Source organism: Leguminivora glycinivorella, chromosome 8 (assembly GCF_023078275.1).
Source record: "Leguminivora glycinivorella isolate SPB_JAAS2020 chromosome 8, LegGlyc_1.1, whole genome shotgun sequence".
Lineage (NCBI taxonomy): Eukaryota > Metazoa > Arthropoda > Insecta > Lepidoptera > Tortricidae > Leguminivora > Leguminivora glycinivorella.
This window is the reverse complement of record NC_062978.1, coordinates 24,905,414-24,930,535: the sequence shown is the minus strand read 5'-3', so window position 1 is coordinate 24,930,535 and position 25,122 is coordinate 24,905,414. Positions and strand designations below refer to the sequence as shown.

The window sequence follows — 25,122 nt, the reverse complement described above, 5'->3', positions numbered from 1 at the left end:
GAGAAAGCGACTTTGTTTTATACTATGTAGTGATTATGACCCTACCTAGTGTACGGGCAAAAATATTACAAACTAAATACGTTGTAAAAGAATGCAATCGATCCAGGTTCGAAAATAGTCAACAATTAATATCTTTCACACATAAAACGCTCTTTGTTTTACTTGTCACAAAATGTAAAGGTTTTTTATTATTATTTACAAAGCTTATTTTTATATTGAAATACGATGCAAAGTGACTGAAAATATAATTGGAATGATTTAATCATGTCAGTTTCAATTACATTGACAAGTTCATGATTAAATTCGTAATGGAGTACATTTAATTAAAACGGTTTTTACTTTAAAGTACAACATTTTATGACATACATTTTAAGTCTTAGTTATACAATTTATGTTATTAACACCTCTTGTCGTGTGCAATCTGTTACGTTAAAAAAATACATTTTATTCCTTTGACTCGCATGTAACTTAAAAAAAATTGAGGATAATCCTTGGGGCAATTCCACGTAACTGTAAGGTAAGTGACCACTTCATTGCATGTTTTTTTATTTATGATGCAAATTGAAGTCTTAATTTATCTCTAGATAAGCCTACTTTTAATCCTTAGATATATTGATATTTAAATTAGCACCATGAATAAAAAAACATGCAAATAATTGGTCACTTACATTACTCTGTTACATGGAATTACCCATTGGATTGTCAAAGGTACTAACTGACGCGCGCGGCTACAGCTCAATAATCCACCTTAATGCATTTTGGAAAGTTCACGATACCACTTGATATGCTCTGTGTCTTGGTAAGGGCCACTTGCACCAACGAAAACCCCTCGGGTTAACCCACCATTTTATATAGAATTTGACAGATGTCAACCCACTCACCCTGAGTTAAGTGGTTGGTGTAAGTGGGTCTAAAAGGGTTAAAAGTAATTTTTTTTATTGGATTCAAGATATCGCGGTCCCAGCATTTAGGGAGTCAATTCATAATTTACTGAGGCATCCTGTGCCTGAGACTAATATTCAAATGACAGCCTAAAATAGACTTTTTGGTACTAATATGTTTCACCACGGTAATGAACTTCTGATGAGTTTTGGTTGTCACCTGATGATTTTTTACATTGTATTGCCTATTTCATACATACAATCACGCCTGTATCCCATAAAGGGGTAGGCAGAACACATGAAACTACTAAAGCTCCAGTGCCACAGTGCCTATTTCAATAACAAAATATCCTTACATGGCGACCATGCCATAATGATTAAGCTTTAGCTTACAGAAATGATAATCGAATGCCAGGCTTACATTAAATACAACACATGTTAATTGTTAGTTGACTGATTATACAACTTGTTTGATAGTAAACGGATCAATCTTTATTTTGTTGTCAAACTTTTAATAAGACTTAAGACTATTAAGGATTTGATAACAATCAAGTAAATCTGAATTTGAGACAGATTATATCTTTTTTAGCTTAGTGGTGTTTTAGGACTTGCAGCTAAATTGCACATGCACCAATAATATAATAAAAATAGTGGGAAGCTATATCTCTCGATACAATTTTGGCGAAATCTGTCAAAAATATAAGGACAACATAATTCAAATCTATCCAACTATCCTATCTTAATAAGTATTTATTAAACCTGTAGATATTCTTATCTACATCCCCGCGACGTCACCAGCATCGATTCCTAACATAGCCAACTCGTCTAATTCCTCCTTCTTCTTTGCCACGCTCCCGTTTTCCTCTTTCGGCTTCTCTGCCGGCTTTTGGGCCTGCTGATTCTGCTGCTTTTGAGGTTGGGGAGTCGGCGGCTTATTCTGATTCTGGTTATTTTGATTGGGTTTGTTATGGTTGTTATGTTTGTTCATAGGTCTCTTATTTTGCTGGCGATGTTTCGGGCTGGGCACTAGGGGTACATGAGTGTCGTATAGTTGAGGTCTGGGTGGGAAGAGGTTAGGGTTGAGAGGTGGAGGGTGGTTCATTTCGAAGCCCATCATCATGCCGGGGGGCATCTGTGGGGGCATGAGGCCTAGTGGGGGGAAGGGCGGCATGACTCCTCCTAGGGGCCCGAAGGGCATGGCGGCCGCGAAGAGTTCCTGTTGGGCTTGGAGGGCGTCGGCTTGTTTTTTCACTTCAGAGGGGAAGATGATGTCGAGCGCGTCTTGGAAGTCTTTGGAGAGGTTACTCGGTGCTGGCGGGGGTGGTGTTCTGTAAAAGTATTTTGAAAATTAGATCGGTGAACGGTGACCGAATACAGTATGTGTGTCGGTAGTTTATTATGTTCGAGTTTAAGAGATACATGGGATAACATCAGGAAAGATAGGTTAGGTAGTGTAATGATTTACGATAGATATTGTTAGGGTACTAAGATTTACTGGCTATTGTGTGTATGTGGTTTACTGTTTGTGGTGATAGGTGGCTTAGTTGTGAGTGTAAATGTGATCGGGGGTGGGTCGATTTCGAGTTATAACATGAGATTAATTGAAGGGGACGGGCGAACTAATGATGTAGGTAGCGTAATCGCCGGTGGATCGATCCGGTGTCAGATCCGTTTTTAATGAATAATGTGGTGGCGAAGCGATGATGACGAGGACAAGAGTCGGTGCTAGGAGTTAGGCCGTTTTCACATTATCCGATCCGATATCGGATGTAGGAAGGATGTAAAATGTAAGATTTATGCGCTTCCAGGTCTTCATTTATGTATTTAATAGATGATTATTACTAAAAAACGATATAAAACGCAAAAAATGTGGATTTAATGCCGATGGCACTCTCCTACAACAGTTTTTGTCCGAGGCACCATGGAACTGCCGATATCGGCAGGACGCTTCCGACATTTTTTGGTATGCCGGACCCCCCGCCAGTTGTTGGCCGATAATATTTGTTTGTGTGCGTATATAATGTATGTATACGTTTGTAGTAGTGTGCGTGACAAAAATGGCGTCTATTAAACAGCTGCTAATGATCGAAATTTAAATTAGTTGACAATTTCCATTGAAAAAAAAAAGGTTGTAATGCATCGGTCCGAATTGCGGATACTAGTTTTTTTATCTTTTAGTAGATATAGTTGAATGTAAAATTAATTATTTTGCCTGACACTCTGGAGTATTTTTTATGCTCGTTATTTTAATTTTACAATATAATATTTAGGATATAGTGCTTATAATTATTAAATATAAAACATTTTTTAGATATTTTTTGATATAAAATCGTTATTTTAATTTTACAATATAATATTTAGGATATAGTGCTTATAATTATTAAATATAAAACATTTTTTAGATATTTTTTGATATAAAATCATACTTCATTGATTTGGAACAATGCGTTTTATCGGACGGACATCTGACACTATCGGAAGCGTTTATCGGATGTAGGATGTCGGCCCGACCTCGTGCTGGATCTGTATGTACTCATGATGAGTATGTACTCACGGCAGCAGCGCGGCGGGCTGCGGCGGCGGGGGAGCCGGAGCCGGAGCCGGCGCTACAGCGGGCGGCGGCGGCAGGAAGGCGACGGGCGCGCCGAGCGAGGTGGGCAGCGCCACAGCGGGCGGCCCGATCTCGTGCTGGATCTGTATGTACTCATGATGAGTATGTACTCACGGCAGCAGCGCGGCGGGCTGCGGCGGCGGGGAGCCGGAGCCGGAGCCGGCGCTACAGCGGGCGGCGGCGGCAGGAAGGCGACGGGCGCGCCGAGCGAGGTGGGCAGCGCCACAGCGGGCGGCCCGATCTCGTGCTGGATCTGTATGTACTCATGATGAGTATGTACTCACGGCAGCAGCGCGGCGGGCTGCGGCGGCGGGGGAGCCGGAGCCGGAGCCGGCGCTACAGCGGGCGGCGGCGGCAGGAAGGCGACGGGCGCGCCGAGCGAGGTGGGCAGCGCTACAGCGGGCGGCCCGATCTCGTGCTGGATCTGCGCGCGGGCTATCTTCTCCTTGAACTCCGCCACCTGCACGCACATAACGATATTACAAAACACCGCACGCATCCCTTACTTGAGAACGAATGTCACATTTTCATAGCAAAATTACCACATTGTCGCTCACCGGGAGGACGAAATTTGCTCGTATCTTTATCAGTGGCGACTGATGAAAATTTCTGCTAGACGACACTGAGCGAGAAACTTTTTTTTTTTTTTTTTTAGGAGTGGAAAAATGCATTACGCATACCACTCGGGAGCGGGGAAGGACCCGAGTGGTTATGTGGGACTCCTTGTTAAGGGCTAATGAGACCCCAAGTCTACCCACTAAACAACCCCCCCATCTGCCGCCATTGTTCTGTAACGGTGGGCTGCAGGTACGCTCCCGCTTTACATCTACAGCACCACCAGAACCAGTCCGCTTTGCAGAGCACCACCTCCGGAGGCCCTTGATAGCCTCGGACACAAATGGACCGTATCCAGTACGGTCGACCTCTCAGGGACCGCGTGTGCAATGGATGGCAGGCGTCCCCGTGCCTGTCATCCTGCGATCAACCTACGGAGGCAGGCAGCGGTCGTGTGCGACCCGTCTGCGTCGAGCACGCTTGCGGCGCCGTTGATCGGCCATTGGGGCGATCTCCCTAGCGCGTTCCGCCATTTCCTTCTGCTGCATGACCTCTTCGCAGAAGATTTGCATCGCTTGCCAAGATCTTTCACTGTCAACCATGGACTTAACCACCGCTGGCAGCGACAGGTCTGGCCCCACTATAGCAATTAGGTCAGCACGCTCTGGGCCCCACACTGGACAGTCTTCTAGTGTGTGTTGGGCAGTATCAACCGCTGCACCGCATTCATGGCATTCCTCTGTTGGCTCTCTGCCAGCAATCTTGTGCAGATATCTCCCAAAGCAGCCATGTCCCGATAGAATCTGCACGAGCCGGAAAGTGAGAGTGCCATATGGTCGTTCTAGCCATTGGGACATGACAGGACGAATCGCCGCAATTGTCCAAACGCCCGCACTTGGTCGTTCGAGCCGATCTACCCACTCATTTACCGCTTCAAGGGAGAGCACCTTATGTTTGGCTTCTATCTCACGCGGTGCTGGCCAGAAATCCCGAGCCCGCGCCTCCTCACGCCAGAAGAAAATGGACGCAAGGACTCTAGCGTCCAAGTCCCATGGCCCTTGCCTTATCCGGCCAGCACGCATGCAGCCTCTCCCGATACAGTTCTATAGCCTCGTATCAATCTAATTGCCATCACCCGCTGCGCTTGACGCAGTTGGGTGATGTTCTTGGCACTAAGGCCAGCAGCCCACACTGGGGCTCCGTAGAGAGCTATAGAACGGACAACTCCTGTGTATAGACGTCGGCATGACGCTTTCGGCCCTCCAATATTTGGGAGCAGTCGCCCAAGCGCAGCAGCCGCACGCAGCAGCTTCGGCGTCAGTTGGTCAAAGTGAGGCTGAAAGGACCAACGGCTGTCTAATACAATACCCAGATATCGCATTGATTGTTTAACGGCGATCTGGACACCCCCTACAATTATATGAGCCCCAGCCGGGGGCGCCTTCCTAGGCCCGTGAAAACATATTGCCTCCGACTTGTTTAAGGCGACCTCCAAACCTAACCGTCGAATTTTGCCTAATGTGTGAGCTACGGCCGCTGTGGCGAGAATAGCGGCATCTCTGAATGTTTTCCCCCGCGCCGTCACAAGAGTGTCGTCCGCGTAGCACACTAGGTTCACCCCGCGCAGAAGAGGTCCACGTAGCACCCAATCATACCCTATGTTCCACAAGAGTGGCCCCAACACCGACCCCTGTGGAACACCGCATGCCATTTCCCTTCGTCCCCATTCATGCTGCCCGGGGAAGGCTACTGAGCGAGAAACCTACCTTAACATTAGGTACTTTTCTAGTGAGTAATAAATTTTAGGCAAACCGGTGGGAATCGGCTTATATGCACGGGCCACTACTGATCTTTATACGAATCACCCGTTAGAACATCCTTGTGCCCGAGTGACAAAATAGTACCTTTATCGTAAAAATGTCACAAATATATATCATTCACGTGAATAAACCCCTTATCGAAACTCAAACCCGAGACCGCGACAAAATCACTACCGACTAGGCCAAATCGATCATCAAAAATTATCAATTACGGTACGTGAAAATGAAACCTTCCCATCGCATTTGAGCTTACCCAAACCCCACAAAAATAAAACGTAAACCCACCCATCGACAGCCAGAATACCACAAGAGTTAAATTGAAACTGTTAAAAATGCTTCACCGACCTTTAAAATACAATATTTTCTCTAAAGATTGAAAATAATATCAATCAAAAAAAAAACCCCATCAACAATTTGTATGCAATACTCTAAAAATAATCTTTCGACTCCTTAAATTTACCTTCTTTTGTATCTCGGCGTCCATTTCGTCCCGCCTCTTTTTAGTGGCTTCCTCTTCTTCCTTCTTTTTTACGTCTTCTTTCTTCTGTTCTTCAGTTTTAGTTGTTTTCGTCAAATTTTTGTACACGGGCATTTTACCTAAAAAATTGAAAAATTAATTTAGTTCCATGTATTCTAAGATAAGCATTTGTTGTTGTACCTAAGTATGTGTTCCTAAGTATTGATGTTGATGCCCCAAATAAATAAATATAATTTGAACTGTATATCAATACACGTTACTTATATCATGTCGTTTTTTCACCTGACTTACAAAAAATATTTTGTGATAGATTTTGTACACTAGCAATTGCAATGCATTAAAATTTAAAACTTTTTTTTTTAAGATGTACTTTGACTTTCATTTTATTTCGTTTAAATATTTTATAAAATGATCGCACTCACGGGGGCTGCGGTTTCTCAAGTCCAAGTGGAAAGAACACCATTCAGCCTTGTTACGTGATAACCTCAAACATACAAAACGTGGTACGTATATATGTCCTTACCAATGAGTGGGGGCTGCGGCCGCTCGAGCAGGGCTTGCCCTAGCCTCCCTACGAGAAAACCTCAAACATTCAAGGCGTAATGTATACTAACTGATGAAGGACATCTTTCTGATCTGCGGTAACCTGGTAGCATTCGTGAGACAGTACCAATGATATTTCTTGTATTTAGATTTAGTTAATGTATAGTCAACCAATTGGAACCCTAGGCCACTCTACAACCATGTCAAAATGACAAGCAGTAAGACATCTCTTACAATCTGATTAATAACGTCACTATGACATAGTTCTACAGTGGCCTAGGGTTCCAATTGGTTGACTGTACAATACTGCCATAGGAAAGTAAACTAGATTAGTATTGGCATTAAACATTTTAATGATTTTTAAACTGAGATGTTATTTTTGTACAAACGGGAGAACCTCAAAAAAATGGTCTGATCTGACTAGACGAATACATATGCATCGGCGCTAGTATCACAGAATATATAATAGTACAAGTACAGAAGGCTCACTCCTTTGATGTTCACAAAATGCCGCCATTCTAAATTCTTACCTACATTAACAATCGGACCGCACGCGAGCAGCCGACATTGAATTTTATTGCGCCGCGCGAAGGTCGTCACCACTGAATGGGCCGCGAACTCGCGCAGTGAGCCGCCCCTGCTAGTATGTCCTTACCGATGAATGGCATCTTCCTGATCTCTGGTTTCCTGGCGGCGCTAGTGGGGCTGCGGCCCCTCGAGCCGGAGCGGCGCTCCCGCTCTCGCTCTCGCTCCCGCTCCCGCTCCCGCCCGCGCGAGCCCTCGCGCTCTCGCGACGAACGCGACCGGGACGGACGACGTTCTGGCTCCCTGCGATAATGTTATACAAACAAGTACTAAATCATACCCTTAGAAAGTTTATAACTGAAAAACGTAGCTAAAACTCTGGTTAAAAATAAAATTAAATACATTTCTTTCAGACCAAACTCCATAGCTACAGCACACCTCAGACACTGGCGATGTAATATATGACAGAGGCGCGTTCCTAGCACACAGTCTAAGCTCGTAGGTGACCGCGTACCATGCTTGTATGAGTGAAATATGACAGGTCGACTGTTCGCGTTTTTGACAGGTGGTAACTGTGAGGTAGACGAGAGGGGGTGGGCAGCACTTTCAGCGGGGGCGGGAATGGCCTCACTGTACGATAGTAGTCTTTATTATACTGTGCCTACAGTGAGGATTGCACTATATGCTAGGAACACGCCTCTTTCATATATTTGATCGCCAATGTCCGAGATGCACAGAACACCCCACTAGAAGCCAAATGCAAGCGATATTGTTCGAGACGCAAATCACCAATCCTTGCGGGGTGAGGCGGGCGCGCACGGTGCTGCCATTGGTCGTTTCAAATAATGGCGCGCCTTTATGATTAGCAGTAGGGATGGGAATGGGACATGTCTATTATAGACAATGGTACCGGTACCAGTACTGTGGTGAATTTGTTTTGCAACAAATTATAATATTATAATTAAATTATAATAAGGCCTAGTTACCCTTCGGGTTGGAAGGTCAGATGGCAGTCGCTTTCATAAAACTAGTGCCTACGCCAAACCTTGGTAGTAGTTTCCAAAGCGGACCCCAGGCTCCCATGAGCCGTGGCGAATGCCGATGCCGGGATAACGCAAGGAGGATGATAATTGTGATAGCATCTCAATAAAAATCATTCTAGTAACTAATAACTAAACTGTGCATTTTTACTTACGTTTACTAAGTTAAATAACCAACTAAATATTCTAAACTAATCAATGAACTAAATACCACTACAGACTCTACAGATTCTAGATAATTATTCACTATTACAAATCTGCTTTCTTTTATATTTCATAAAATGGTAGCACATGGTACGAACGGCAGTACGAAGTTCCCGCAACAGACATAAACTAACATGGCCCCATGCCTAGTCGTTTACGTGAAAGGGATAGCATATCACATTGTTAACTCGGTAAAGAGGGATGGACGCGCCTCGGCGCCGCTCAGCACAACCATATTGACCAGTATAAATGAACTCCGCGGACAATAAACAATATTCAACAAAATAATTAATTTGACTTAACTGTGGAATGTTGTTCCATCTTTTTTACATGTAGAAGTGTTAGAAGACTTGCCACACCACTTTATGCTGTAAGAGACCATTGTTTGCAACCAAAATTGATTATTTAAGATTTTTTCCCGAGCGGACACGGACACTGTTAGCGGGTCGTATACTTGGGCGCTACTGATCGGTGTCGCACGCGTTCAAACTTTTATAAACCTGATTTGTCGTATGCTTGGTGACCGCGAGTCGCCCTGTAAGGGCCATCTTGTTGTATTGATCTGTGCCGAGATGTAATAGCCACTTACACACTCAGTTGTATGTATGTGTAGGTAGCCAACACCGAGTGCATTCTAGTCCAGTGTATGAGGAGTTGACTATCCCAGCGAAAGCTACATACAATTCAGCACATAAATCAAGTATGGTCCATACAAATACTAAACAAAGTGTTCATATACTTTGAATATATTGGGTTGGTAAGAAAGTAATGAGCGAATCATAACCAATATTGTAATTTTTATTTAATTTATTATTTTAATCATTTATCAAAAATATAACGGCCTTCGTTATCTACTACTTGTCTCCATCGTTCTGGTAAAGAATGAATAGCATCGGCGAAGAAGTTCTTAGGTTTAGATTCAAAAAACTCAGCTATGTACTGTCGTAGATGGGCTTGATCATCGAACTTTTTTTCATTCAAGGCATTGCTTAGCGATCTGAACAATGCGTAATCCGTAGGTGCCAAGTCTGGAGAGTACGGTGGATGAGGTATCATTTTCCAACCTAGCTCCAATAGCTTTAGCCGAGTCACTTTTGCAATGTGTGGGCGAGCATTGTCGTGTAAGAAAAAAACTTTAGCATGCTGTGGACGATTCTGACAGATTTTTTGGTTTAAATTTTCAAGCTGATTACAGTATACTGATGCGGTAACAGTCATTCCACTTGGTAGGAGTTCCCAGTGAATAATACCATGAATATCCCACCAAACGGACAGCATAACTTTTTTCGGGTGAGGCTCTGTTTTTGGTGCCTCTATTCCTTTTTCGTTTGGAACTAGCCACTGACGTTTGCGTGTGTGATTATTTATATATAAGACCCATTTTTCATCTCCAGTGATAAGATGGTCCAACCAGTTGAATGTTCGGCGAAAAGACAGAAGTTGTATGCAGATATCGGCACGGCGGTTTAGTTGATGTCTATCAAGTTCGTGCGGTATCCAAACACTGTATTTGTAGTTTTTTCTCAACTCGTGTAAATGTGTTTCTATCGCGACATGAGAGCAGCCTAGCTCGGTAGCAAGAGTACGACTCGTGAGCCTCGGATCTCCTTCAATTAAGGTTTTTAATTTGGCTACATCAATCTTCACCGGTCGACCAGACTTAGGTTGATCTGATAATGAAAAGTCGCCACTACGAAACCGCTGGAACCATCGTTTCGCCGTGGCCTCAGACACAACTTCAGGAGCAACACGTTGACATATATTACGCACTGCTTCGGCGGCTGAATGGCCAGACTGAAATTCATATAGTAAGCAATGCCTTACATGCACTTTTAATTCGTCCATTTTCTTCCTTATATTAGCTCGGCGACAGCTAGTGAATGACTGACGAGAAACTGTGCGACTCGCCCTTTATATACTTTCGACCATAGAAGATTTTAGAACTCTCTCAAAAATTTTATGTGGAATTCAATAGATCGCTCATTACTTTCTTACCAACCCAATAGATTTTTGAAATTTCATAAAATAAGGTACAGTCTCTCGATGTTTTTTTAAATTATTATTAAATTGAAAGAATTGTCCATTTCGACAAACAATATATTCATTGACTTTCATGATGTCGTTCCTTTCCTATAAAACTCAAGGTGTTTCTATTTCGAAACAACACATTTTCTTAAACATTGACTTGTATCTAAAATGATTGTTTACGACATGATTACCTAGAGTAATCTGAGTACTTGAGTAGTAAAATCAAACTAACCTCTTCCTAGACGCGCCCCTATCTCTGTTATCCCTAGGGTCCCTTGGATCCCTCGGGTCCCTATTGTCCCGGACGGGCGCATCCCGATTTCTGGTCATCCGGCTCTTAAGAGAGTCTAGAAGTTGCCGATCACTCTCGTTCAAACGTGCCTCTGCTGCTAGCCACTCTGGAAAGTATAAACAGGAAATTAAATCTGTGAAGTAAGACTTTTTTATGATATAGACAGCAAACGAGCAGTAATCTCATCAGTCAGCCGATGGACATAACCAAAATCAGGGGAGCCACTTATGCGTTGCCGAACCCTAAATACCTGCTTCTTGAAGAACCCCATATCATAGCGCAAGGGAAACACCTCAGAAGGTAGCTCGTTCCACAACTTGCACGTTCTGGGCAAAACCAAGCGAGAGGCCAGTTTGTTCTTGGTTTGCCACTTAATGGAACTTCTCAGAAAATATGGGACGTTAATCTAAAAACTTAGTTATAAAGGATTCAGTTCCGTTTGCAATTTTAAATTCGTCAAAGTTTAAATCAGTGCGACCTGTGTTGAAAAATTTACGCGATTTGTTTAAAGACACGTGCAAAATTTTGGTCCCACCAAAAACGAGTAATAGCTATCGGCTACAAAAACCTACAAAAGAGAGAGAGAGAGAGAGCGAGAGAGAGAGAGAGAGACTTGACGTAACCGTACACCCATAAGGGGCAGATATACATAGAATAATGGAGCGAATTTAAGAAGTACTTTAAAAATGACTGACAGTTTACCATAAACAACCTACGTAATTTGGGCGGATAATAAGCTTGACAAGTCACGTACTTATTTGTTTGCCACAAACTCGTTTGTGGCACCGGCGGAAAAGTGAAACTATGACAAAGACAAAAAATAACATTTTGCTCTCTGTCACTCTTATTATAATTTGTATGTGACCATCTCGTTCGGTAGTGGTATTATTATTTGGCTGTCTAGTCTATAGTATCCTTTGTTTGAGGTATTAAGAGTGAACTCACTCTTTTTCTTCTTCTTAGAGACGCTATCGCTCTCGGAACTGCTGGAGGAGCTGGATGAGCTGCTGCTGGAGCTCTTGTCCTTCTTCTTCTTGCTCTTCTTTTTCTTTTCTTTCTTCTTCTTTTTCTGCTTCTCATCTTTCACTACGGGTAGCGGCGGCGGGCTGTCCTTACGTTTTGTGTGGAAACCATCTGTTGAAGTTTTAATGTTAGGGTTGTTTAAAAATGTTAAAATGTATCGAATTCATAAAAAATAACCTAACCACAAAATTAAAATTTTTGAAAAAAACCCCGACCGCGACATAGTGGACCGATTTTCATGAAACATGGCTAAGAACACTCCTGACTAACTCAGTATTGAGACAAAAAAAAAAACTAAATCTAAATCGGTTCATCTGTTCGGGAGCTACGATGCCACAGACAGGCGCACACACACAGACAGACACGTCAAACTTATAACACCCCTTCATTTTTGCGTCGGAGGTTAAAAACGGTTGCGGGTTTTTTCAAAATTTTAATTTTGTGGTTAGGTTATTGCTGGTTTAGAGCCAAGATAGGTAAGTAAGTTTTTGGAAATTTTACTCATAGTACCTTTGTTGAATGTGATGGTGTGTGCGGCATATCTGCTAGCTTGCTGGGCGGCCTTGGCGGGATCTTCCTTGGCCTTAGAGCCGCGGGCCTTTTCGAACGCCTTCTGGCGGTCTGACATCCAATCGGTCTCCCAGTGGGGATTCTGCTCTACGAAGTTCTGTAACATAGTTTTGACGACCGGTCTGGCTCAGTCGGTAGTGACCCTGCCTGCTAAGCCGCGGTCCTGGATTCGAATCCCGGTAAGGGCATTTATTTGTGTGATGAGCACTGATATTTGTTCCTGAGTCATGGGTGTTTTCTATGTATATAAGTATGTATTTATCTATTTAAGTATGTATATCGTCGCTTAGCACCCATAGTACAAGCTTTGCTTAGTTTGGGGCTAAGTTGATCTGTGTAAGGTGTCCCTCTGTCAAACAAGTCTGCCAGTAAATAAGAACAAAGAAACCTATTATGCATCACTTTTCTGAAGTGACAATCGACGACGCTACTTGGCGGTCCAAAAACAGTCTGTCTCTATAGCTCCACTACAGAAGAGCGATAGAGTTAGATACGAAACGCTTATGAAGCGTAAGCGATTTGGACGTTTGGCTAAGTATCCCGACGACTGTTTGTAAGAGAAAAAAAAAATGTTAGAAGATTATGATGAAACAGGGTTTGAATTCAAAAACTTCGGATTGGAAATTGCATGATCTTTGGGCGCTATCACACAGTGGCCCATTTCTCGAAGCAAAAAGGGTACAAGCGGAAGTATCTTTTCAACTTGTCATATTACACAGCAACTATACTAAATTGTGGCCACGGGTGTCATCAGTGTGTAAGTGTGCGTCTTGTGTGTGTGTGTGTGTGTGATTCTTGCAAGAGTTGAAAGCGAGTGCTCGCAAATCGCTAATGTAATGAAAACAATGAATATGTAGCTTACAGTATAGTTTTTGGAATGCACGATGGATTTGAGATGAGCAGACGCGCAGTGCAGGTCGCCGATGAACTGGTCACACAGCTTGCAGTACCACGCCGTTGATGGCACGAAGAATTGTAAACCTACAAATTAACAACATTAATTCAACAAAATTTTAGAAACATTCCAGTCAGCCAGCTGAGTATGCCAAAGACTCCTTTAGGCTCTGAACTTTGTCATAATAACATTAAAAATACAATGTACACCATATTTGAGTTGCATACACCTAGCAGATTTTGCTGGAATAATCAAGCAGATAGCACTTCTCTTTTTGGAATCTCAGGGTTCATCTATAGTCTAAAGTCACTCAGTATGAGCTAAACGTTAACGGCTAAGCCACGACATTGGTTTAAGCGCGACAGCGGTGAGCGGCGGCCATACGTTGGAGCGATAGAACTTTTCTTTCGCACGTATGGATGCCGCTCGCTGCTGTCGTGCTTAGACCAATGTCGTGGCTCAGCCGAAATGGGTTTAAGTGTTTGGTTTTCGCTCAGATACATATTTACTGTATATTTCTGGTTAGGCGTTAACCAATTTGTAGGCTTGTGTCGTTCACGAACTATGAACTGTTAGGAATAAAATCCCATCAATGACCGAAATGAACTGAATCTTTCTAGGCTCTGAGATTCGGTCTTTGCTCATTTAGTTTAGTCGGCGAGCGCAGGCGGTTTGGATCGAGAACGAGTGTGTGACTGCGCCGACCGAGAGCGAGAGCTAATTAGCAGAGCAACAAAAAAACGTCAAGTTTTCATATTAAACTTCGGTTACTTACAACCTTTGGGCCCGGAATGTTACTATCTGTGGACTATCATTTTGACACTATTCGGTCCCATTCGATCTTTCCGACCGCAGTGGTCGCTGATCTGGCTGAACTAAATGAGCAAAAGACCTAAAAGAGCGAACTAGTTCGTGGGAGCGATTGAACGAGATCGGAGCGCTCCGATCAACGAACGAAACGGCACAAGCCTACCAACTTGTCACTAGAAAAATGCGACGTCGATTGTTTTTTGTAACTTTGCACCCATAATTTTCCAATTATTTTTGCTAACGAGTCTAACGACATTTGACTAACAAACGGTTCATCAGAATTGAAGTTTTTGAGAAGTGTACCTCTGATAGGGGTCCGCTTAGTTGGCGCCGAGGGAACGCTGGGGAACCCTTCATTGGCCGTCGTCACGCTGTGCCACGGGGCTTCCATGTGGGCTGCCGCCATTCTGCAAACAATTCTTACTATGAAACCTGTGTAGAGACAGCCTAAGTTAACTATAAGGGAACATTTCCACGGCAAGATAACTCGCACGCGTTATTAGGTGGCCCATTTTTTTTTTCAAAGTTGTCCACCCCACTTTTTTTGGATTTGGAATTTTTTATGTGGTTTCCATTCAAGAATCGCGAGCTCTTTCAATCCCAATAGGAGAAAAAAGTATCCCAAGGTTTTTTCCCATTCCGTTACCATTTTTCATACATGTTGTATGGAGGTAACGGAATGGAAGGTTTGAAAAATGTATGGAAATCTTGGGACATTTTTTTTCTCCTATCAGGATTGAAAGACGCGTAAAAAATACCCACGTTAGGTACAAAAACTGGCCAAGAGCGTGTCGGGCCACGCTCAGTGTAGGGTTCCGTAGTTTTCCGTATTTTTCTCAAAAACTACTGAACCAATCAAGTTCAAAACAATTTTCCTAGAAAGTATTTATAAAGTTCTACTTTTGTGATTTTTTTCATATTTTTGCCTGTGTGGTGACGGGTTAAGAATTTCACCACCCCCTTTCTTCCCGTGGGTGTCGTAGAAGGCGACTATGGGATATGGGTTCAATTGTGGCGTAGGCGAGAGGCTGGCAACCTGTCACTGCAATGTCACAGTTTCGTTTTCTTTCAACCCCTTATTTGCCAAAAGTGGCACTGAAGCTTTAGTAGTTTCATGTGTTCTGCCTACCCCTTTATGGGATACAGGCGTGATTGTATGTATGTATGTTTCATATTTTTTAAACATATGGTTCAAAAGTTAGAGGGGGGGGGGACGCACTTTTTTTTCATTTAGGAGCGATTATTTCCGAAAATATTAATATTATCAAAAAACAATCTTAGCAAACCCTTATTCATTTTTTATCACTATCCAATAATATATCACACGTTGGGGTTGGAATGAAAAAAAATATCAGCCCCCACTTTACATGTAGGGGGGGTACCCTAATAAAACATTTTTTTCCATTTTTTATTTTTGCACTTTGTTGGCGTGATTGATATACATATTGGTACCAAATTTCAGCTTTCTAGTGCTAACGGTTACTGAGATTATCCGCGGACGGACGGACGGACGGACAGACAGACATGGCGAAACTATAAGGGTTCCTAGTTGACTACGGAACCCTAATAAAAGTGGGATGGACAACTGAAAAAATGGCCCAGGTGTACGTCGTAGAAACGCAAAATGATTAAACCTTTTTTCTCTATCTTCTGTCATCTTGAGGGTTTGATGACCAGTCTGGCCTATGGGATAGTGACCCTGCCTGCTACGCCGATGGCCCTGGGTTCGAATCCCAGTAAGGTCCCCATTTGTCTGATGAGTACCGTTATTTGTTCCTGAGTCACAGATGGTGTCTATTCGTACTTGTCTTGCTTGGGTTTACGTAATAAACAATAAATAAATAAATAAATAAATATTATAGGACATTCTTACACAGATTGACTGAGGCCCACGGTAAGCTCAAGAAGGCTTGTGTTGTGGGTACTCAGACAACGATATATATAATATATAAATACTTATATACATAGAAAACATCCATGACTCAGGAACAAATATCTGTGCTCATCACACAAATAAATGCCCTTACCGGGATTCGAACCCGGGACCGCGGCGCAGCAGGCAGGGTAGTGACCCTCAGTAGTGACTGACTGCGCCAGACCGGTCGTCAATATGTTATTATATACCTAGTAGACAAATGGTAACTCACTTCTGATGAGCCGAGGAGTGTAGATGGTTCAAGTAATCCTTAGCCGTGGGAGGGAACTCGTTGCACACGCGGCACCAATGCATCTCGGGGTCGTAGTACACATAGTTGAATTTCTTGTTCGTTGGCGACCTGTGGGCAGGTGGGGGGTTAGTATCTCACTATTTGATATAATTTAAAACATCTTTCAATGGAAGTGTCAATGGAATATATTCACGTACATACACGGCCAAGGATCCGCTAGTCGGTAAAGTAAGGGCAGCTTGGCGCCGATGTTTCAAAGAAGTTGTGACTAGGTAAAAATTGGTCATCAGTAATTTTAGCTTTTAGCATAAGGTACATACGCGTGATATTAGAAATTAATCAAATACATCTTGTATGTTAAATGCAGAGGATTAAAATACTGTGAATTTAGCAGTTTTTGTAGATATAGTGTTTTCAGAGGTTTTCTGTTTAGAATTTCATATACGTGTAATTTAGGAAATGAAACCAAATGACAGGTTGTTCTAGTTTTTACATATATTGACTTTTTTCAATCATTTCCTTTAGGTATGTTGAGTTACTAAATTCACAGTATTTATTGTAATAAAATAGTCTTAAATTACCTTAACTAGCAAGCACTAAGTTTCAAAACATTTTAGTGTCCAAAGGACAGTGACGACAGCACCAATATTATTCAGCAAAGAAATCATTCATCGCATTGAATACACGGGTAAGGTTTTCTTACATGTAAAATTGTATTTCCGAATGATCGTTTATATTACCACTTGAAACTTGTAAATGAATATGAAGTGATCAAATTCCTATACCTGTAGGGCATAAAAAGTGGACCCGACATATCAGGACTTCATCATCCTCCTTGCGTTATCCCGGCACTTGCCACGGCTCACCCAATATATCAGGAATAAACGAACTATAAGCGTTAATTAATAAAACGGTATAGTGTTAAATATCGTCGTTAGTTAGCGCGATAGTTACACAAAAAAAAAGTAAATCTGACAGCTTTCGTTTTTTTATTCGTGTTGTCGACGGTGGGACATAATGCCAAAATGGCTACTTTGAGCCTTCGTTTTAAAAACAAAAGTCAAGGTCATTTCTGAGCATGTAGAGAAAAAAAAAGAAAATTTACGTGAAAAATTCCTCGTCCACCAGTTTTTTTTATTATTTTTATATATACAAATAAAACAGCCCTATAATATTTGTTTTATTTTGATTAAAAACGAAAACACAAGGTAAAGAAAAAGAAACAATTTGGCAATTTTATTTATTTCAGTTCATCATCATTATATTCTTTATTCATTGCTCGAAGATTTACATAAGTCACTATGAAAGTAGCTCCCAATTATACAATAACGCACACAATACAATAATACATCTTATCTTATATTATTATAATATTCACAACAGCACACAGCAAAGTAACAAAAAGCTACAATGATTCTTATAAATAACCAAACAAACCATACCAAAGTCCTCAAGTTATGTAAATATGTCCATTCCACCATTCCTTGTGTTATTCTTCAAAACATCTTCCTCAAACTTGAACTGTGAAAGCAAACTCGGAGAATCGCGAAAGCCTCTCTCATTCCTGCTTTGGGATAATTATATTTCATCTAATTTACAGATAACCTGAAGTCTTGTTCAACTAAAATTTTAACACATTAGATATCAAAGCATGTTCAGAAATATCACCATCAAATTTGGTGTGTATATTTCTAATCAAGCTTTACGTGCAGAAGAAATCATAATAAATAGAATAAATTTCAGCTTAACAAGACACAGAAACAAGGAACATGTGGCACACCTGGATTTCCTTTTGCTCTTCAAGTCGGTGCCGGAGTCTTCAGAGTCCTGGGCCGCCTCAGCCTCCTCCCCGATGATGCCGTTCAGCATGTCCACCACATTGTTGATGGTCTTCAGCTTGTTCTGAATCTCCAACTAGACAAACGCAAGCATAAATGCAACGGAATCCCAGTTGTGTACGTGAGGCAAGCAAAGCTACACAACTAAGAGTCACAGAGTATTAATGTTCAAAAATATTGTTCACTTAAATATTCTGTTCAAACCTGTAGTTTGGTATTCTCCTTTAAAAACCGTTTAGTGTCTGGCGAAGGCGATCGCTTCGGGTCACCGCGTAGCTCGTTGCGCTGGTCTTTTAGAGTTTCGAGTTCCTTTTTCAAAATTCCCGCCTTTTTCATGTATTCCTCGCGCTGCTTGGACAGTGCAGCCTTCTGGTGGCGCATTTCCGACTCAATCGCCGCTGCGTGAGAAAGAACACTGTAAGCTGATTGGTTAAATTTAAAAAGTGTGACGTCATATAACTTGTAAGCTATACAATGGCTGAATGCGACTGTTTTTTTTTAATGTGACAAAGGCAAGGTGATTGCTAATGCTAGATTACATGTTATTGTTATGTGAGGTCACACTTAAATCAGCAAAATATAAAGATACTTATGTTCAACTCGTAACGGTGGAAAAAAGCATCATTGCTGACTGAAATTTGCAAGAGTCACCACCAAAGGTTCTAGTCAGATAATAAGCAATAATAACAGAACCTGAATTGGAGTTATTGGTTTTAACATGTTACAGAATCACCAAGTACAACATGACGACGAAATCAAACGGTGTGGAATCCTAAATATAAATCCCTGAAAACATTTATCACCACATACAAGTTACAACACACATTCTTATCAAAAACATATTATCAAATAATATTAATCACATTTGAAAATTAGACATAAATAAAACAGTAAATATGAATTATACTGATTCCCTGTCCCATCCCCAGCTTCTTTCTTCAGGTTGAGAACTATTTTTTCTTCTATTTTCATCATGGCTGTCAGTTCACTGACAATTTTATTTTATTTGGTGTAGATGTTCTGGATAACATTAGTTATTAAGTTAAAATACATGGGCATTAAATAATTAATGTCATAAAAATTATTCATTAGTAAATGATGGGCAGGGCATGCATTAGGTTTATATATATATTTATATTTTATTTGAACATGATATTTTTCTTATGATGCAATATTACCAATAATAGTCATGCAATATAATGGTTTCTGTGACAATGTGGATTTTAATAACACAACAAGAAAAAACTTGTGTATTTGAAACCATTTGTTTTGATGTTGTGTGGTCATAACTAAATAATATTATTCTATTCACAGTACTGCTCCTAAAATGTACAATATTTTGTGTTGTTTGTTTTTGTTTTAGATGGTTTCAACTACAAAAGGACAATGATAACTGATGATATTTTTATCTTACTCAGACATTAAAAATTTTTTTTATAATATAACCAAAAACCTACCAAAACATTGCTTAAAGAATTACCTGATTTAAGCTTAAAACATACCTGGGGACTTAAAACACAATCTTACAAGACTAAAACTTTTATGTAAAACACTTATTTTATACCATGCATTTATTTGTGCATCAAATATCACAGATAATATGATTTTTATCGTTTGGTTGGAAATTAATTGAAATGTAGATAACGATTATGAAATAGCCCAAGGGCACATCATGAGCCTTTTGGCTAGTTGATGGCCAAGAGTAAGCCCGCTTTAAAATACTTGCACAACAACCATTCAGTGTAGACATACCTCAGCCAAGGCAGCATGTATGTTTCGCGGGTTACCCTCATCTGGCTAACTAATAACTTTGGTCAGAAACACACTTTGCATAACATGTTTTGCAGAAAAACATTTAGTCTAATGGTAATAAATAAAAATAAATAAAAATAGCCTTTATTATTGAAGTTTCATTTAACTACATTTTTTTACTCATTTACATCGGCAACTCCAACTCGTCCTTTGACGAAGGCCTCCTCCAAAGTCCTCCACTGGTTCCTGTCTCTTGCCACAGTCATCCACGCCCTTCCACCCGTCCCTCCGTCAGTCTAATGGTAATTTTGCAGTTAACTTAGTTGGCATTGGCATAATTACTCCCACGCATACGCCACATCACAGAACAATACTTTGGTCGATTTTAATTTGGCATAATTTTATGTACCATAATAATTATATCTAGCATAACAAGAGCAGAATTATGACACGCTATTGAGAAAGAAATACTGTCTCAGAGCCCCCGTTAGGTACAACGAGCGAAGCGAGGAGTGTTAGATATCTTCCATCCCCAACACATCAAAAAGCTCTCTCTCTCTCTCTATCAAAAAGCAAATTGAGAAAGTAATATTCGACTAAAAGACTATCATGCTCATCAATATTATGCCAACATACAATTTCGTGTTCAAAATCTGGGAAATTATTGATGCTAAAGAATATTCTACATAAGGCATTTCTGCCAAACGTGATTTCTGCGAAGAATGCAATAATGCAACATGGTAGTACCAAATAGGGTATAAAAATAATGCAAATCAAATATACGAGAAAAAAGTTTCTGCAAGATAAACCATGCAAGGAGAACCATGTTTCGCCAATCCACCTGCCTTGGCTGAGGCACATCGACATTGAACATTTGCCTGGCAAGCACATTGAGAGCAGATTTATTTTCTCAAGTGTCAAGATAGTTTGAAAAAAAAAAATTGAGAGAACTTTAACACTATTTAAAAGGATTGAGCAAAATAAGCTAGCATACCTTCTTTCTTAATCTGATCTTCAACATTGAATTGTGGAGGTGCTGTAGGTGGCGGTGGCAACGAGAGCTGGTTCCAGTTGCCGATCTCCGGTGGGTGCGGGGTTGGAGGCACCGCGGCAATGGGAGGGAAGTCATCATAGATTCCAGAGTAGGAAGGTGGCGGGTAGTTGCTGAATGAAGGATTAGACTGCCAACAAGGGATTTTGTTTTTAATTTCAGTCTTGATTCAAAGCAACAGAAAGCTGCCAAGGATGGTCTGTGATATAATAAAACGAATTTCAGCATGAAATGGAATCAAATTAAGTTTTGCAGAATGGTCTTGAAGGAAAGTTGTTTTTCTGATTCTCGTCTTCTAACAAAATAATTGTTTGTTATTATTCCGACTCATCGCACAGGATGACATGAAATTAATGATATACCTCTGACTGTTGAAAAGACGGCGGAGGGGGCGCAAAGCCCGCATCTGGGAACTGGTTCGGCTCCCATAACTCGCTCGGCTCAGGCAGCTTGGCAATCTCGCTCAAAATATTCTCATCCAAGTCCTTATCAAGTTTCATCCTTGGAGAGCGACTACGCCGCTTTTCGTCTCTCAGCGGGCTGCGGCTTCGCTTCGGGATGGGATGCCGGTATTCACGGTCACGATTTCGCGGATCACGATCTCGGTCTCTATCCCAATCCCGGTTGTAATAACCTTTTCTAGGGTCGCGAGGATCACGCGACATGTTTCACAAATAAGTACGCACCAAATACTACACGAATAGTACACACTACACTAGGTACCACTATTAACACTTAGGGTACGAGTCCATTTTCCTTTAGGTAAATAATCTTCACTTTTCTGTGTTTATACAGTCAAATCTGCCGAAAAATGCGTCTTTAAACGACGCCATTTGCATCGGATCAGGGTTGCCAGCCTGCCAGATGACAAAGGGCCCGCGCACACGGATGCAACAGTTGCACGGCGACATTTTTTGTCTCTGTCGTGCGTCTATGGAGTGACGACAGAGACAAAAAATGTCGCCGTGCAACTGTTGCATCCGTGTGCGCGGGCTCAAAAGGACACTTTTGTGCAACTTTTGTGGCATAGACTAAGGAATTTTACTGTTTTGTGTGATTCTCAGTGGGAAATGGTGTAAATCTAAAATGTGTCTCACTCTCTTATTAGCCAATATGTGACATGCAAATAGATTGAGATATCGTGGAGATACCAGCCAGTGTGGCGGGCGCTTAGACTCCGCGCACACGGGCGACAAAACTGTTTTGTCTCCGTCGCTCGGTCTATAGGCTAGTATGAAGGTGCGCACACGAGGCGACGCAACTTTTCATACAAATACGAAAGTTGCCGAGCAACTTTGTCGCCCGTGTGCGCGGAGCCTTAGAGGTAAACTACATGCGCCATGTGCAAGCAACGTGTGTTTGTTTTTAAATTGAAGACGTAAGTATAGTTTGGACCTAAGCTTTCGTAGGAATCATTAATGATTCGTGTTGGCGGGAAATATGATCATTTTCGGTATAAAGTGGCGGGAACTAAAGGAAACGGAGTTCTTTTCTCTTCTAACTGTACAAAGTGAAGTGTGGATATATTAGGTTTGGATTTTTGAAGAGATAAATCACTCAAAGAAACTATCTGAAAAACAGGTAATTAAAACTGTATTCTTACTTAGGTAATTGAAACTGTACTTTAAGTACAAAATGGTATCTAAAAGGAGTATTTATCCATATCCATCCTTCATGTGGATGTTGTTGTATTGTTACTGTTTTTCGTATTTATTTTGTTTAGAAACTATTGATTACTATTGTATTTGTTTTGTAACACAACGTAACGCAACTTGTAATTTACATGATTAGTAATCTTCCATTTTGTTCTAGAAGATGAGTGGTGTCACTCTGAGAAAGCGGGCTCGTGTCTGCTACTATGAGCCCGAGGAGCCACCCTTCGACGAGTTCATTTGTAAGTTCATTATGCAAACTGTTCTATTGAGTTGATAGTTTTATGTTGTTGAAAATGTTTTGTAGGTTATAAAAGTTATTAATGTCATAATAATTACTGTACAAAAACGGTTGTGAAGCTCATGCATTTGTTGAGATGAACGTTTTTGTAATTCAAAGTTAAGATATCATGCTAGTTAATTAATTTTTCTTATTAAGAGATCCGCGTTGGCCATACAAATAGGGGTTCCCTCTATTTGGCATAACTTTAATTGTCCGAAACGATTTTCGCATAACAGACTTCGCATAATCGATTTTCGCCGAATGTTAATTTGGCAGAAAACTTATTTGTCATAATCGAAAATAATACGAATAACACATTGTCCGAAAATAAGTTCGCATAATTCTGTTTACGCCGATTGTTTTTATGAATAAAATTAATTCGCATAATTGTATTTGGCATATTTCTTAAAATCAGAATATCCACCCATACTAAATGCTGTTAAGAGAGTCGGTTTGGTTAGGTTAGAACTGCGACCTCAACAAATAAAACATTTTGTCAAGAATTTCGGTTAGGTTAGGTTAGAACTGCAACATTAATATAGTAGTATTACCTATGATAAAAATTCTGCGTAGTAAATTTCCACTAAACCAAGTTATGCAGAAATAATTTATGCATAAAAACCATTCGGCGAATAACCTTTATGCATTAAATATATTCGGACAAACAAAAATGTGCCTATACCTTGTACTTTTGGCACTTGAAAAAAGTGTAAACAAACCTAAGCTGTCAAATTTGAGGGTTGTTTATTAGGTAACCTTTGGTTCCTGAATTTTTTTCTCTATTTAAAAATAATTGAGCTCACTACTATTTTCCATTTCATTCCACTAACATGTAATTTCGTTTAATTTGACGAAACGTATACACCTTCACGAATATAAAAATATCGTCATTACATTTAATGAATATTATTATTTTCTTCAGGGAATCATCAACCAGAAAGTACCTAATTTTGCAGAGGTTTAAAACTCATGGTTGCATTTTAATCTGGGTGTAACTCGGGTTTCACATTATCCGATCCGATATCGGATGTCGGAACGATTTCGATGGAAAAATCCAAGATGGCGCCTGTAATGTATGGGATATCGGTCCTACATCCGATATCGGATCGGATAATGTGAAAACGCACTAACTCTACTAAAATATAAAAGTAGTACAACTTACGCGATTTTTAATTTTATATGTCTAACATTTGCCATTGCTTGTTATCAATCATCATCATCATCATCATCTGTTCCGAGTTCGATATTTGTGTTGATGATTGTTATATTTATGTTTTTTAGGGTTCCGTGCCAAAAAGGTACAAAAGGAACCCTTATGGCGACGCTCTGTCCGTCTGTCTGTATGTCTGTCACATTTCTAAATATCTCGAGAACTACTTACGCTATCGATTTGAAATTTGGAACAGTTATGAACATTTTAAACCTCTACAAGCTGAAACTATTATTTTTAAAAATATATTAATATTAATTATAGAAAATGGCCAAAATGGAAGGGGGGCAAACTGTAAATGTCAAGTTACTAGGTCAAGTGGGGTATCGTTAGAAAGAGCTCAAATTTTACATATCAAAACTATTTTTTATAATTTTTTTGTAGTAAAAAATAAAAAGAATTATGAAGGAAAATGTAAAAAATAAAATACCATTCCCCCCCTTATCTCCCGAAGTTTACCAACGAAAAATTATGACTTTTTACGAAATATTGGTTTTAAGCTAAATTTTACAGGAAAAGGTTTCTGGCCTTAAAAGGTTCACTATCCCTGGATCTGTCAAATTTGACGGCTCCGGTTTGTTTACACTTTTTTCAAGTGCCAAAAGTACAAGGTATAGACAAATTATGCGTAACTATACTATGCCATAACAGATTATGCGAAAGGTGAATTATGCCAATATAGATTATGCCAAAAAGAATTCTCGATTGTAAAATTATGCCAAAACAAGGGGAACCGGGCATTATCCGCCCTTGGATCTAATATTTGTCAGTGTATCCTAATAATTTATAATAAAATTTTGCAATTATAGTGTATAGACTTGCTATAGACAGTATAATTACGAGTATATGTATGTATTATTGTTACAGACTGCACTGATTGCCGGGACTATGTT

At 40.6% G+C, this 25,122-nt stretch overlaps 1 protein-coding gene across 1 annotated transcript; it reads right to left on the bottom strand.

Annotated features, from left to right (window-relative positions):
• Window positions 1–582: 582 nt before the first annotated feature.
• LOC125228925 (zinc finger matrin-type protein CG9776-like) lies at window positions 583–21,917 on the bottom strand. Its single transcript, XM_048133643.1, has 14 exons — window positions 21,447–21,917; window positions 21,028–21,214; window positions 18,486–18,679; window positions 18,224–18,357; window positions 16,423–16,551; window positions 14,579–14,682; window positions 13,433–13,551; window positions 12,511–12,667; window positions 11,923–12,111; window positions 10,918–11,083; window positions 7,544–7,716; window positions 6,328–6,464; window positions 3,777–3,952; window positions 583–2,209 (listed from the first exon to the last, which is right to left on the bottom strand). Exons 1-14 carry the CDS (start codon window positions 21,747–21,749, stop codon window positions 1,657–1,659), a joined length of 2,721 nt encoding a protein of 906 aa, XP_047989600.1. The 5' UTR covers window positions 21,750–21,917; the 3' UTR covers window positions 583–1,656.
• Between the last annotated feature and the right edge of the window lie 3,205 nt (window positions 21,918–25,122).